At 36.7% G+C, this 15,007-nt stretch overlaps 1 protein-coding gene across 1 annotated transcript in view; it reads left to right on the forward strand.

Moving 5' to 3' along the window:
• The window catches only part of LONP2 (lon peptidase 2, peroxisomal), a gene marked incomplete at both ends in the record, with an annotated part of 37,025 nt that overhangs the window by 11,583 nt on the left and 10,435 nt on the right, over nt 1-15,007 (forward strand). Inside the window, 4 exons of the mRNA XM_079541673.1 lie at nt 2,159-2,300; nt 7,729-7,879; nt 8,839-8,965; nt 10,528-10,661. Of these exons, the coding sequence (XP_079397799.1) occupies nt 2,159-2,300; nt 7,729-7,879; nt 8,839-8,965; nt 10,528-10,661 (554 nt within the window). The remainder of the gene's footprint in view (nt 1-2,158; nt 2,301-7,728; nt 7,880-8,838; nt 8,966-10,527; nt 10,662-15,007) is intronic.

Consider the following 15,007-nt stretch of genomic DNA (forward strand, 5'->3'; position numbering starts at 1 on the left):
AGACCTTATCTGGCATGATCTGTTGAGGTGTTTTTTGTTGCTGCGTAGGAGAGTGCCAGCAAGATTGTTCTCAACTTCCTGTTTCGGATGGAAAGCAGCTGATTTCTCTTGGTAGGCTGAATGGATGGAGAGAAACTGTGTGTCAAAATAATGAGCAAAGCCACATTTGTATCAAAATGCTAAGATTAGAATGCTGTTTTTCTTCCTTGTAGCTGTAGCTACCAGAATGGAAATAATGACTAAACATCCTTACAGACAGAGGCTGCTGTTCACAAACAACAGTATTCAGTTTCCCAAGTTACGAGGCAAAGGTTAATGTCCAGACAGATAAATAGCCATATCTGCTTGTAGTTTTAATATGTCATAATGGTTTTATACATAAATTTCTGCAGAATCTATCTTGCAGAGGACTCTTGAGTTGTGTTCCCTAGTAATTCCTAAGATAGGAATAAAAAGGGTATATCTAGGTTTGTATTTTTAATGTAAAGTACTAGGTTATTGTCTGTTGTCACTCTATGTGTGACATTCTTTATTCAGCTTGGAGATCTTGAATCTGATTAGTAGCATATAATAGATACCGGTCCATCTTTAATAAATGCAAATGTATTGAAAGCTTAGGTTGTTAGACATGGGAAGAGTAAATTGATACTTAGGCATTTTTAATTCTAAAATTCATAGCCCAAGTTTCTGTTACACATTGTGTAGCATATAAAGTTATTTACTAGTGTAGTAAGCACCTTGTGTAAAAACAGAAAATTGCTGCAGTGATCAGTTTGGTTAAACTGCTGAAAGATTCATTTCTGTGAGCTTCAATTCTGCTTCGGTCTCATAATTTTTTTATTGCATTTTATAGGATCTTTTCATGCTTTTGGCCGTGTTGACTGTGTGCAGATGGAGAATTAAGTGACATGCTAATATAACAGCTCCCCCGTGCAGGTTCTGGGTTGGTAATAAATGTTATGTAGCGTACTTCTCAGTGGATAGGAGTGTACTCACTCACTGCAGAATGAGGCTCTGCACAAAAGCAGTGGGGTGACAAACTAGTGCATGCTGGCTGCTCCAGTCTCTAGCAGCTGTCTCGTGAAGGTGGTAATAGGCGAGTTGAAATTCTATTGCATTTCTGGCTGCTTAAAAGATGTCACTAACCTTTATCTTTGCTCAGATCCACAATTAAATACTGTATCTTCATTATTTTTTTTTTCAGTCAATTGCTAAATATTACCTGGGTCTGACATTTTTTCCTCTGTTTTCTCTGTGTTTGGAGGCTGTGATGTTTTTCTTTTAAATTTTTTAAAAAATATATTTAAGGGTTTTGTTTTGTTTTGAAATTACTCCCGTGGTATTTATTTCATCATTTTAAATTTCATCCTGTTTGTTTTGGACTGTACGAAAGCAGAACCTGTGATAAAGCCTGTTCTGCATATGTGCTTTGGGAGGATCGTGAGATAGGCCTTCAGCACTTCATGTAATTCAGCACTTCACGTATCCCTTACTTCTTAGTGACTAGCGTTTTATACTGTTAATTACTGTATTTTGTTTAGTTGGGCTCAGGCAGAAGAAACTGTGATAAATGCAGCACAGAATGTCTCTATATGGATGTGAAATGGGATTGCTGTATGTGTTGCAAAGTTTTACCGGCATTGCTGAATAAATTCAGATGCCTTTTTGTACTCATCCAGTTCACATTTCATAATGTTTCAACATATTGGGACATATTACCTAAGTTGTAACATGCTTGTGTGAGCTCTGTTGTGGTGACAAAAACCCATTATTATTATTAAGCTGTTAGTATTAATAAAATTCCCAAATCTGCTTCTGCTTGTTCATACAATACAAACATACTTGTACTGGTTCGTGTGAAATGCCTGTAAGCCATTAAATTTCCATATATTTAGATGCGTATGTAGTTTGTCTTCCCAGACCAACTAATGCACCGTGGAACTTGAGTTTACACCTGCTGATACAATTGCTAGTCTTCGTTAGATGCATATTCCATATTTTTTGTCTGTTAGATGTAGAAAGTTGTTCAGAAGTGGAAGAATCGTTAGAAGATTTCCTATTCTTGTATTTTCCCTTGAGAGGTTGTCTTTTTAGTGCTTCTACTGTTTTTTCATGCGTCTGACCCATATTTTTCCCATCATATATTTATTGCTCACAGGCGCACCTACGTTGGCAGCATGCCTGGCAGAATAATCAATGGACTGAAGACTGTTGGGGTTAATAATCCGGTGTTCCTTTTAGATGAGGTTGATAAGCTGGGGAAGAGCTTGCAGGGAGATCCTGCAGCAGCCTTACTAGAGGTAAGAGCTATCAAACTACTAACATTTTTAAATTTGTAACTAAAAAGAATTAAAGTACTGTATATTATATACTGAAGATCATTCACATCTTACTGTCCTAGCACTGCTGAAGAGGAAAGGGAGGCACGAGAGAGGTAGTAGTGTAGCAATGGTCTGCTAAAGTGAAAAACTTAAGGCTTTCCAGAGGAGACATAGCACTAGTGCACTTAATGGTTTTGGTATTGTGTACATTTGGAATTTCATTGTACTGATTTATTGTCTAAAACTTCTGTGTGTTCTCTCTAACTATAGAGGCTACCATCCCACCACTGAAAAACTTGAGCTGCTTCTGTAGTTCTTTACCTGTTTCGGTCAAAATCAGTTGGATTAGTGAAATACATACCTAAATTTTTAGGGCTCATTTCAGCTGAAATGATTTTGGGAGTAGTCCTGGAAGGATCTCAGTTTTCAGTAGCTGGGAGGTTGTGGGAGGGGATGAAAGTAAGTAGTTCTAGTGATATTTGTGCACAGTGACATTTTAATGGCTTTTTTACAGATAGTGCTTAATGTAGTGCTCTGAGGATGAAAAATACTACTTGCAGTTATGTTTAGGTGTCATGTGCTGTGTGCTATATGGCTTTCTACAAATAAAACGTCATTCTATGGATGTCATTGTTCTCTTCCTTCTAGATAGTATAAAATTACTATTTTGGCAAAGCCAAGTAGTTCTTTTAAATTCAGTGTCTGAACGGGTTAGGTGTGAGAGCTCTGCTTTTATCTTGGCATGTTAACGTGATCTAGCACTGCTAGAAAATAATGTGGCTTTACTTATTCAGCTTTAAAAATGACAGTTATGGTACTTTACCTGTCTGTTTCTCAGGTGTGTGGCATACATTCCTAGAATGCAGAGAAAATAACCAAAGGAGTCTAACAAATATTTAAATTTTCTTCGTATTTTTCTCTTATGAGATTTTATTTAATCTTTGATGTTAATGATAATGAAATCTATTTCTATATCTACTGTTTTTTTTTTGTTTGTTTGTTTGTTTTTTGTCATTTCTTCTATGGTCATTAGACTAAACTGACCTTACTCTGGTCAACACACGGATAAAATTATACCTGAAAGTCAAATTCCTTTAGCTTGCTGAATGCGGTTTCCTAGGCAGTCAGTCACTAATAAAGCAATGATTTGTGTTTCCTGGAAAAGAGAATAATTTTTTTTTGAAAGTGCTCTGGTTACAAATCTTGAACATTAACATTAATCTGTTAACATTGTTATTTCTATTCAAACTTTGTGTAGCTTTTTAAATTTATATTTCTTTCTCTGTCCTGCAGCAGATAAATGATCATTTCTGTTCTTTTCTTGTCCTGTCAAACATGTGAAAGCAAATTAAATGAATTTGTTTTTGACTTATTTGTATTTGAATATTTTATTCTGTTTTATTTTGTTTTATTTTGTTTTATTTTATTTTATTTTTTTTCTTCAACTGCTGTGGGAATACAATGTTTTCAATATTTAAAGCCTTAATCTTAGTGCAGGTACACAACCCACCTGCTGTGAATTATTCTAGCTGAGGCCCATCAGGTTAGCTTTCATCCATCTGCTTGGGCTGCAGTCTTTATGTAGGTTATTGCTAATGGACCAAAGGTTGCATGTGGAGAAGTAATTGCTCTATTAACCATGTCTGGGCTGCTCCCATGTGAGTTCTGTATATCCCTCTACTGTTGTCTGAACATCCTGAGACAGGTGCTTACCTCCAAAAATGGAGAACATGCTTGAACATAACAGCTTAATTTTCATCTGCTTGTGGTCTTATATGTTGTTGGAAAGTGTGTCTGCAGTGCACAAAGATAACTGTTATGTAGGAAAGCTAACAATAGTAAGTGATCACCTAGATGACACTCTTGTTTTTCAGATCTCTGTTTCTTGTTTGATAAGTGCTGTCATTATGTATAAGTGGTAGTCCTTTTTTCTTTATTGTGCAGGTGTGTTTGACACTGTCTGCAGCACAGTGTAGAGTGGAGGGAGACTGTCATACTCCGTGAGCTTGGAAGCAAAGCTCAGTGTTCCATAATTGCTGAATATGTGTTAAGGTGCTGCTGCAGAGTTGGTGCTTGAGCAAAGCAAAATGTCATCTTATCCCTGGTTACTGTTCATCAACAAGGGAATGCTTTGGTCTAAATTTAGGTGACCTCAGTTTAAAATAGAAGAAAATAGAAATGGATTCAAGTACTTGATAGTGAGTATTTGTATGCAGGAAATCAGACCAGGAACATAGCCAGGCAATTAAATGTTCATGGAACTTCTGGATTTTGGGGTAATAAAATGCTGATATAGAGAAGTCTTTGTATATATGTGAGCTGTCAACCATAAATTAATCAAGATGTTTTGTTCACTGAATGCTCTTTTTGTACTTAATATTTTTCAATTGGTTGAGTATCTGAAAACTTTTGAACTTGAACTTTGGCACAGATACCTAGCTAAAGAACAGCTCTGTTTGGTTTGGAAAATCTGTGCTAAACGTATGGGTATGGTCCTGTTTTATGTCTTACTCTAAGAAATGATTACTGTAGCAATTAATTATTAGTGTATAGAAACTAAAGCCCATATATGAAATACCAGATAATTCACATACATTCAGCTTGCTTTACCTTTGTCGGCTAGCATTGTTTGTGCATGAGTAGAATAGCATCACTGTGCTATATATAGTATAATGTTCTAATGAGCAGTCTAACACTTAGGTAGAAGTTGTAAGAATTTCTAGTTACAGACTACCAGGAGAAAGAGATAAATGTATTTATAACCATAAATGTAACAAAAAAGCACTCAAATGCTTGAGTTAATAGACTGGAATTTTGTGGAAATACTGTGTTGCCTGTGCAAGCTAGATTAGGATTTGCTGTTCAGATCAGTTTTGAAATTTTTTTGAGAGTACGCTTTGAATGGAAGATTAATGTTTGATATAGATCAGCTTTAAAGAAAGTTGCAGATATTCTGCTTGGATGCACTGTATGTAATTGTGTCCCCCTGCCTTTTAGGACTAGATCTTAGGACCAGTGGAGGTAAAAGGCAACTTCCTAAGCTCTGTTAACACTACCGGTGGAATCATCCATCTGTGCACTTGACTAGTCAGGAAACTTCATGCCTGTGCTTTTGTCAGTAAAGAAGGGAAAAAAGGATAGTAGCTGTTTGCTGGAGAGGGTAAGAAAAGAAGCTTTTCAGTGGCTTGTAGCCAGTGAACAATAATCCTTACAGTTACAGCCTTAGTGAGTTAGAATTTAGGTATATGCTCCTGTATGTTTAAATTTTTCAATATCAAGGAGGAAGTATGATTTGTATTTATTGTAGCCACAGTACATTTCCATATATTCATCTAAAATATTTGTAGTATTTCAAAATGAAAGCAGAAATTGTTCTACTTAAAAGAAGTTCTGCTTTGTTTTCAGTATGCTAGGAAAAAAAAATAATATTCAGAATTACTTTTATCCAGCCTAGCTAAGAAGTGTTCAGATTCATTTTTTTATAATTAACACTGTTCTTGGCTATGATTCAAATTACTAAGACATGTGCATTCATTTTGGTATAGGCAGATACATTATTTTGACAGCAGTGTGCTAATTCTCTAGAGATGCTAAGGTCCTATTATTTGTAAAGTGAGAATTATTCATGTCAGTGTAACACTGATAATTCAGTATATGGGAAGAAAAAGCATGGTAATGCTTTAAGGGGGGGATAGAAAGAAGTTGGTACATAAATGGTAGTAAAGAACAATTTCTGGTTGCATGAGTGGGAGCGCAGAGAGTGAGAACAGTCAGTGTGGATTTATGCCAGGGCAACTGATTCCTGACTGACCAGATTGCTGCTTACAATGGAGAGATTACTGAATTTGTGGACAGAGGGAGAACAGCGAATGTAACTTACCTTGATGTTAGCAGTACTTCCAGCAGTTTTGCCCCCAACGTCCTTCTGTGTAAATTGTAATGGTACAGAGTGTTTGGGTGACAACTGATGGCATGCATAATTAGGCTCAGACTGCAGTGGTTAATGGGTCCTACTCTGTCAGCATGCCTGTAATATATTGAGTGCCAGCGTACCACAGGCTGCACAGGAAGCTGTCCTGTTGCTGTTATTAACAGTAACCTCAAGGAGATGAGGGCATGCACTTGCATCACATTAGCAGATGATGCCAAATTAAGGAGGAGCAGTCAGTAGGCTTGAGGGTAGGGCTGCCATCCAGAGGGACCTAGACAGGCACGAAGCAGTGGCCAGCAGGAACCTGAAAAATTCAGCAAGGACAAGTGCAAAGCCCTGAGCTTGGAGAGGAGCAACTTTGTGCAAGGATGCAAGCTGAGGACTAGCTGGCGCTGGGCAACTCTGTTGTAAAGCTGGAGTCCTTGTTAACACCACAGTGAACGTGAGCCAACAGTATACTCCAGCAGTTAAGATGGCAAACAGCATCAGGAGTTGTGTTAACAGGAGCATAGCCCATAAATCAAGGGATGAGATTATCCTCTTTACTTGGCAGTTGTTAGGCTGCAGCTAGAATAGTGCAACACGCTTTGGGTTTCCCAAAGCAAACAAGATATCAAGAGAATATGTGTAAGATTAGTTTGGAAGCCTTTTGTTAATACATTAAATTATATCAGTTGTGAACAATATTAGTATAAGATGGTCCTTTGGAAAAGAAATAAGAAGAAAACACTTCACATTGAGAATACTTACTCAGATATATTTGCACTCAAATTCCTCCTTACCTCTGTATAAATTGGCTAGAAATGTTTGTCTCTGACAACAGGAACTGAACATGGTGCATATTAATTTTCTCTTTTGTGACCTAGCTAAAATAGAAACTGATAATTTCATGTATGGAGGGAAACAGCTGAGAGAATTTTGTTTTGTCCATTCAGTGAAGAAAAGCAAAGACTTCTTTTTTTTAATAATTGTGCTAATCATGTAAGTACACTGATAATGAAAGGAAATGTTACCTTCCAAAAGTATAGAGAGTGAAGATAGGTTGAACCTCGGATGTAGAGTTAAGTTGCTCACAGTGACCTCAGTCTCCTAAAGAAGTCCTGCACGGGACCTCTTCAGCCTTTGGAGTTAGCTGCCCATCTAAAGTTAGGCTGTCTGCAGTGGCTGGAGATATTGCTGGTATTGTGTATTAGAAAACTTGGAAAGTTGTTAGGAAATTTAAAAAAAAAAAAAATAATAATTAAAAAAAGAACCAAACCTGTTTGGTACGTGATATGAAATGATATGAAATCTAGCTCAAAGTAATCTGAGTTTGGCAGGGTGTAACGAAACTTCAGTAATATTCATAGTGTATTTTGTAAATGTAAAGTGAGGTTGACAGATGCAAGTAGAGTAAAAGTAGAGTAATGACAAAATGCTTAAACTTCATTTACTTCGAAGTGAACAACTGCATTAATTTTGTTAACTCTTTTTAAGGTCCTGGATCCCGAGCAAAACCACAGTTTCACTGATCACTACTTAAATGTAGCCTTTGATCTGTCCCAAGTCCTTTTCATAGCTACAGCCAATACTACAGCAACTATCCCACCTGCTCTGCTCGACAGGATGGAAGTCATTCAGGTTCCAGGTAATGCTGAAGTGTTGTCATTAAAGTGGCTATTGCAAGTCCTTAAACAATGTTTTACCTGGAATAAAAAGCATTTCCTCAGGCTTCCTAGGAAACTGGACTGATAGCTAAAATCATCAAAAGAGACTATTTGCAGTGCTTCCTTTACAGTCTCTGTCACTTATGAAGTAATAGTATGAGAAGACAACTTACTGAACTAAACTGTTTTCTGGAATTATGATTTCTAATTGGTGTGAAGTAATGTAGTAAACTAAGGACTGCAACTTGTACAGGAGGTACAAGTTTGTGGCCTTACCTTTACAACCTCAACTGGGAGCCTGCCTTCTATACACAGTAGCTAGTTTTGTTTCTGTAGCACTCACCAAGCCATGGGAAAACTGTGTTCCACTTTTTGTGCGGAAGACTATTTGTCCTGGTATATAAAATAATGATTTGATAATATACTGCACCTATCCCTTCCCTTTTCTTTTAGACTGCCTAATGACTAAGATATAACTATCCAGGGTGGCTGCCACCACACAAGGCATCAAAACAACTTTCAGGATCACTGAAATAGTGACCAATGCTGTCTTTTCTTCATGTGCATGCATACATATGATGCCCAGTTTTCTAGACATATGCAAAATATGTTTAATGATTACCCTATCAAATTAAGCTCTGTTTAGAGATGTAGAAAACTTGTGCATCCTGATGCCATGTACCTGAACTGAGAATTTCTTTAACAGGAGGAGTTATTTCTTGGTATGTATGCCAAGCAGCTTAGTAAGCTAGATCTACTGTGAAAGTAAATGAGAATGTTTTTCTGATTCTTCTGAAGTCTTTCTTTAGGGCCCCATGTCATTTTTGTTTTTAAGGTACTTTTAAGGTAACCTTTTAAATTCAGTCAGGTATGAAGTTGTAATAAGTTTGACATTATAGTGCATAAGCAGACAGATTAGTAAAAATATTCTTTTTTCTAGGATATACACAAGAAGAAAAAATTGAAATTGCTCATAGACACTTGATTCCTAAACAGCTTGAACAACATGGCCTTACTCCGCAGCAGATACAGATTCCACAAGTAACCACTTTAGACATAATTACAAGGTAAACCTGTTACTCGTCACTTGAAGTTTTCAGTAACTTGTTTTTCTGGTAACTAGCAAATTTTGAAGTGATAATACAAAGCATTTTGTAGGATCTATTGTCCTTAACAGGCTTGGAATTCCAAAAAATACTAATTTTTGGAATTGCTTTTTCTGTGCTCGTTTGGGTTCTGCTTTCTAAACTGAACCTTTCTTCCTCTCCCTTCCCTTGTTTTTGGTTCTCAATCAGTGGCTCCCAATCAGCTGTGTTGGCACCATTGATAAGGCAGTATAAATAAATAGAAACACTTGATGCTAATATTGCTGCAGTGTTCAGTATGTGCATCCGTGGTTTTGGCAACAGGCAACTTTTTTTTCTTAAAGAATGAAGTTTTATTTCTGTCATCTTCATAAAAAAAAAAAAAAAAAAAAGGAATTATCATTTTGTTTCTTGTGAATGATGGACCACATTTGTCTAAAATCGGAATTAGTTAAAATTAGAAATGCATTTTTGAAATAGCTTGTATTAATTAGAACTACTGTGTTCGTTGAACACATTAATCAGAACATTTTTTTGAACTTGGAAGTGACTTGGTCACAATGAAATAAGTGTATTGGTAATGAATGAAGTATTTTATGACCAAGAACAGAATTCTGGGCATTTAGTAAGTGCTTCTGCCTGGCATTTCTTTTTAATTCATAGGTTAAAAGAAAATATTCTTTTTCAGTCAGTTCATGTAATTTCAATGATCAGTGTTTTGAATTTAAAAATGGGTTGGTTTCTCTGAAAGTAATGCCTCCTATTTATTTCCATGGAAACTACAACTGATACAAAGAGCACAGTAGCATTATTTGATAGAGCAAATTCTCATGTACAGAACACTATTTTTCAACATAATCACACTGTGCTTTTTTGACAGCAATTGAACAAGGGCCTGCATGCCAAGCTCATAACAGTCTGTATCAGTGGACATGACACGCTGTTGCCACTGTTGAAACCTACCATTCACCACTGTGCTGTGCTCACATCCACTGTTTGGTCTCCATAAACGCTCAGCAAGTATCTGTGAATGTCAGTGGCTGCTATTTCTTCTGCATGGAGGAATTCAATGACACACCTTTGTTTCATCCACACCTCCATGTCAGATGCAGTTTTGTCAGGCTGCCATCTGTTGCACAGCAACCAAATATAATGGAATTGGTGGGAAGGTTCAACCTCTTCTGCTGTACCACCACCATCCACCTCTGACATCATGGGGCAACATAATAAAATAGAAGGCATTATTTTTGGAGCAGCCATTTTAATATCCCGTTGCAGTATTTTATGATTTGAGAAGAGCTCATTGTTTTTGGAGCATTGTATAGCATTTCATTAAGGCTTGACTCCAAGTGTTGCTTATGTTTCCTTCCAACTCAGTAGTTCGTCTTTCTCAATTTTATCAGCAAATTATTTGTGTTATTAATGTTATTTGTGTATGATAGCCCAAGATCTTACTGCCTTCTACATTTCATTTGGATGTGTTTTTAAAAAGAAAATGTCTTTAAGTACAAACGAAATGTCACTTACAACTGTGTCTACACCAGGTACACTAGAGAGGCAGGAGTCCGCTCTCTGGATCGAAAGCTGGGGGCTATTTGCAGAGCAGTGGCAGTGAAAGTGGCAGAAGGGCAGCACAAAGAAACAAAGCCTGATCGTTCTGAACTGGGTGAAGGAGAAGGTGTGTATCTTTTTTGTGTTTTACTAAAGAGGGCTCCTCTAACATTGCAGGCTCTAGTTCTCTGATTTATCAATGTTTTAGCCTTTTCTATGCTTCTTCAAAGGCTTTATTTTCAAAAGCTTTGCAAATAGACTAACATTCTTAGTGTGCACATTCAAGTAGTACTGAATTATGGGACAAAAATGGAATAATTTCAGCCTGCCAGAGAGTGGTAACTGAGAAGGATAGTGGATCTGTTTGTTATCTTAGGTAGGCAGTTCTGATTTGTGTATTTTGTTATGCTTTTTAATGCAAATCTTATACTTTAATTTTTCTTTAACAAAAGGCTTAGCAGTGTAAAGTAAGTGACTCTAAAGTAAGTGATTGCTTGGAGATCTTTGGAATTAGAAAGGCTTGGAGGCTTTTTTAATGTGTCTTTGACTGCAGCGTATCCATCACTTGAGGTCAATTCATTTAACTTACTAGTTAGAACAGAATCCTAAGAAATGATGCTTCAGGGATCTTTAGTGATTAGAGTTTTAGTGCTTTCTGTTTATTTGTTTATTCACTGTCTTGAAGAATAGGAAGCTTTGACTTTTCACTTAGCTTTAGAACAGTAGAATTGTTAATTTTGCATTTTAAAAGTAGTACAATTTGTATTTGATCCAAATGTGTAGTAACTCTTAGTCTCCCGGATTTTGTGATCTTCAGTAAATCTGTTGTTCTTCTCCAAATATACAGAAGACAGTGATGTATTATTCCCAGTGATCCAAAAATCTGTAAGCTTTGTTAGCAATTGAATTGCAGTTCAAGGAAGATGTTTGAATTGCAGTTCAAGGTAGATGAGAAGTGTGAAAGGACTGAATCTGTAACTGAGCTTATAAAACGTGGCTATTTTTAAGAATTAGAATAGGCTGGGATGGAGAAGACCTTGAGGATCATCAAGGCCAACCATTAACCTGACCTGCTGAGTGCCGTTGGTAAACAATCTCCCTTAGTGCCATATTAGTCACAATAAAACCTAGCAAGCAAGGTGTTGGCTGATTTGTTCATTTTCTAAATATTGCTGTGAATCTGGTTGACTCTTTTGGACTGGAAGTAACTGCAAGTCTTTGTGCCAGAAGATACTAGAAAGCAAAAACTGCTGAATGGCTGCTTACTTTTGCTTGAGACATGAAATACTAACAAGACCTATTGGCTTGATGTTGCAAAAGATTCTACAAGTAAGCCAATGTCAAAAAGCTTATGGTTTTTCCCGCAGCAAGAATAGTTCTCTGCTTGTTTACAGGAGAACGATTAAGGGGACTTGTAAGCTGCCTTATTTTATTGGAGAAGATAATAAGTCTGAATGGTTACCCCTTACACTTCAGAGTAAAATCAAGGGCAGGAAATAGAACTGTATAACAGTATCGTTAATTACAAGAGCATTTGAAGAAGACTCTGACTCTAGAACTGGTCTATTTATTTACAGTCTTTCAGCTTTTTATTGCCTTTTTCTCCTAACTTGGTATTTCATTTCTGAAAATCACGTCTTCTTTTATGTTGTTGAGTTTTCTGTGATGATCAGAATGTCTATGAAAAGTACCTGTAATAACAGAAGTTTGCATTTGGTCCACAAATCAATGGTTGCTTAAGTAGATACAGCTCAGTTTTCTCTGAAGGCTGCAGGAAGGTAATCTTTCACATCAACAGTGGCTATGCATGAGTGAATGACTGTGCAGTTTAAATTGTCCCATCTGTGTGCATATTTATCAATGCTTTCTGTTTCTATCTATATGCACTTCTTTTTGCTGAATTTTTCTGAAATCAGATTCTGAGTTTGTTGACACTTCCATGATGATTGTAGTGGCTCCTGAACCAGGCTGCTGAGGCTTTAGGCTGTGGTAGCAATGCTCATTGGCAGCAGGCAAAATCAGTTAACCACTGCCACTGCTGTGATTTTGACCTGAGTTACATTTCTGAAGTATTTATTTGCACTGAAAGATAGCAAAATATGTTTAAAAGATCTAATATGATTGCTGAATAGAAGACCTATTATCATCCTGCTCTTCAAGTCTTTCAGTAAAATAGAGAAAAGTAGCTTCAGAGCACAACTGATCTTGTAAGAGGAAGCATTTTACTATTAAAGCACAGAATGAAAAGGAGCTGCAGTAGATATTTTGATCCAGTGAGAGAGGCATTTGCAGTGTTAAAATTAGCACTGTGCTTGCAACTTAGGAGAGGTATTTACACTGTTAAATTTAGTATGGGACTTGGAACTTAACAAAGTTAAGCAAAACCAGCAATCTCAGTGCTCCAAAAGAGGGCAAAATGTGAACACTTCTGGTTGACACATGATTTGGAACAATTTCAAAAGAAATGGTCTGTAGTTATCTTTGTGCTTCTGGAATTGAAACTGTCCATAAGAAAAAGCTGCATCAATAAAACAAAGTCCAAAGGAGAAGTGGACCTATAGTTAAACTGGAGTATTACGAAGACACATAGAGAATGGTGTGGTCAACAAAATGCTTCTTATTTTCTGCTAATGATGTGCTCATACCCAATTGTAATTTTAGCAAAATATGTCACTTACTGAGAGTGTACGAGAATGGGACACTCATTTAAACACAAAACAACAGAACTCCTGTTTGACTTTCATTCAGTCTGGAAACAGCCAAGTATTTAAAACAAAACTTGGGAATAATCCCCAAACTCTCTATACTTGCAAGTTGATGCAAACAATGGGATTTATAACCTAAATTTCTTAATTTCTTTCTTTGATTGTATTGGATCTTTTTTTTTTCCTGTTCCAGAGTGGACATTTTTGCTGTTGTGCACAGAGACGGTGAATTTTGATTTCATGTAGTTAAAGACTGGAAGAACCATTGGTCAGGTTGTTGTGTAAACGTCATTGTGAGAATTAATAGTTTAATTTTAAACTATTTCCTCATTCATTTATTTATTTTTATTTATCTGTAGAAAACATTGTAATTCATTTTTGTTTTAAACATTTGTTAGTGGCTGATGTGGGACTGAGACTGCAGTTTATGCATTTGCATGTCATGGGTTTGAATATCAGCGAGTACCCTACAAGCTCACCTTTGTTAAAGCATATTTTGTGTGTGATTTGTAGGATATCAGAACAGTGATGTGCGTATGGAGTTTATTCAGTTGAGAGCCTTCCAGCTTGTGGTATTATAATAAAAGGTGAAAGTAATGAGATGCTAGAATCACAGAATTTCCATCATATTATATTGATTAAATCAGATCATTAACTTAAGTGGAGCAAGTGTTTCCAAGTCTTTGTAGACACTATTTAGTAATAGGTTCTAGGAGTGCAGGGTGCCTGCTGAGGCAGACTTAATGCAAGGAGGGACACTGTCCCTTTCACAAACAGTGTGTCTGAGATACACTGGCAGCTTTGTATTGCCTTTCTCACTCCTTTGACTCCTGGTCTTCATGACGAAGTTGGCAAGTGGAAGGCTGTTAGTTTGCGTCAGTCATTGGATTTGTATGGTAAGCTTCAGCAAAAGCAAATGGAGTCATCTTTCTGACCTCTGCAGAGAGGTCTTGTGTACAGTAACATCATCCTTGTATGCAGTGACACACACTACCTACTATTTTACTAAAATTCTATCTCAGGTTTATGAGATGCTGCTTTAGACTTTGACGCTAGAAGAAATTCTAAGAGTGACAAAAACATGTGAGACTTTCCTGTTTTAGAGCAGTGGCTGAGAGTACAATGCAGCAGCTGAATCCTGAGGCGTCTTATTGTGGTACAGTGGTTGAAATGCAGGATGAAAATGTGTCTTTTAACTTCTACTGTGATATGTGGTTGTTCCTCTGTGATCAGTGGGAACGTGTGTATGTCATCAGTAGTGAAAATCTTAATGCATATGCATACATAGAACTAAGTGGAAAAAGAACAAGCAGAAATAGGAAATGGTGTTGGTTAGATAGTAAAGCCTTCTAAGTTCACTTTTGTTTTATAACATGAATTGCAGTATCAAATGGCTTGGGTTTTGGAGTAGTACAGTTGAAATCTGAGTTGCAGGAATAGCAACTCAGTTGCAGGGTTATGTTTCCTAGACTTGCTAGTATTTATGTATTTAAATTTATTGTGTACAGAAATAGTAGCTCAACAAAAATACAGAGACAAGCTGGAACAACAGGAGGGCCTTCTGACTAAGGCAGTGTTTACAGTAAAGGAATGGGATTTATGCATTGAGCAATGAATTGTTGTACAGTGGAAGATACAGTTGTACTGTTGAATAATAACTACTAGATTTTAATGCTGCGTGAAAGCTGTTAATATTTTAGTAGTGATATTGATGTAGAATGTTTTCCTTGGTATTGTATGGATGCACTAGTGAGAATTGCACTGTAGC

Source organism: Tetrao urogallus (assembly GCF_951394365.1).
Source record: "Tetrao urogallus genome assembly, chromosome: 12".
NCBI classification, from domain to species: Eukaryota; Metazoa; Chordata; class Aves; order Galliformes; family Phasianidae; genus Tetrao; species Tetrao urogallus.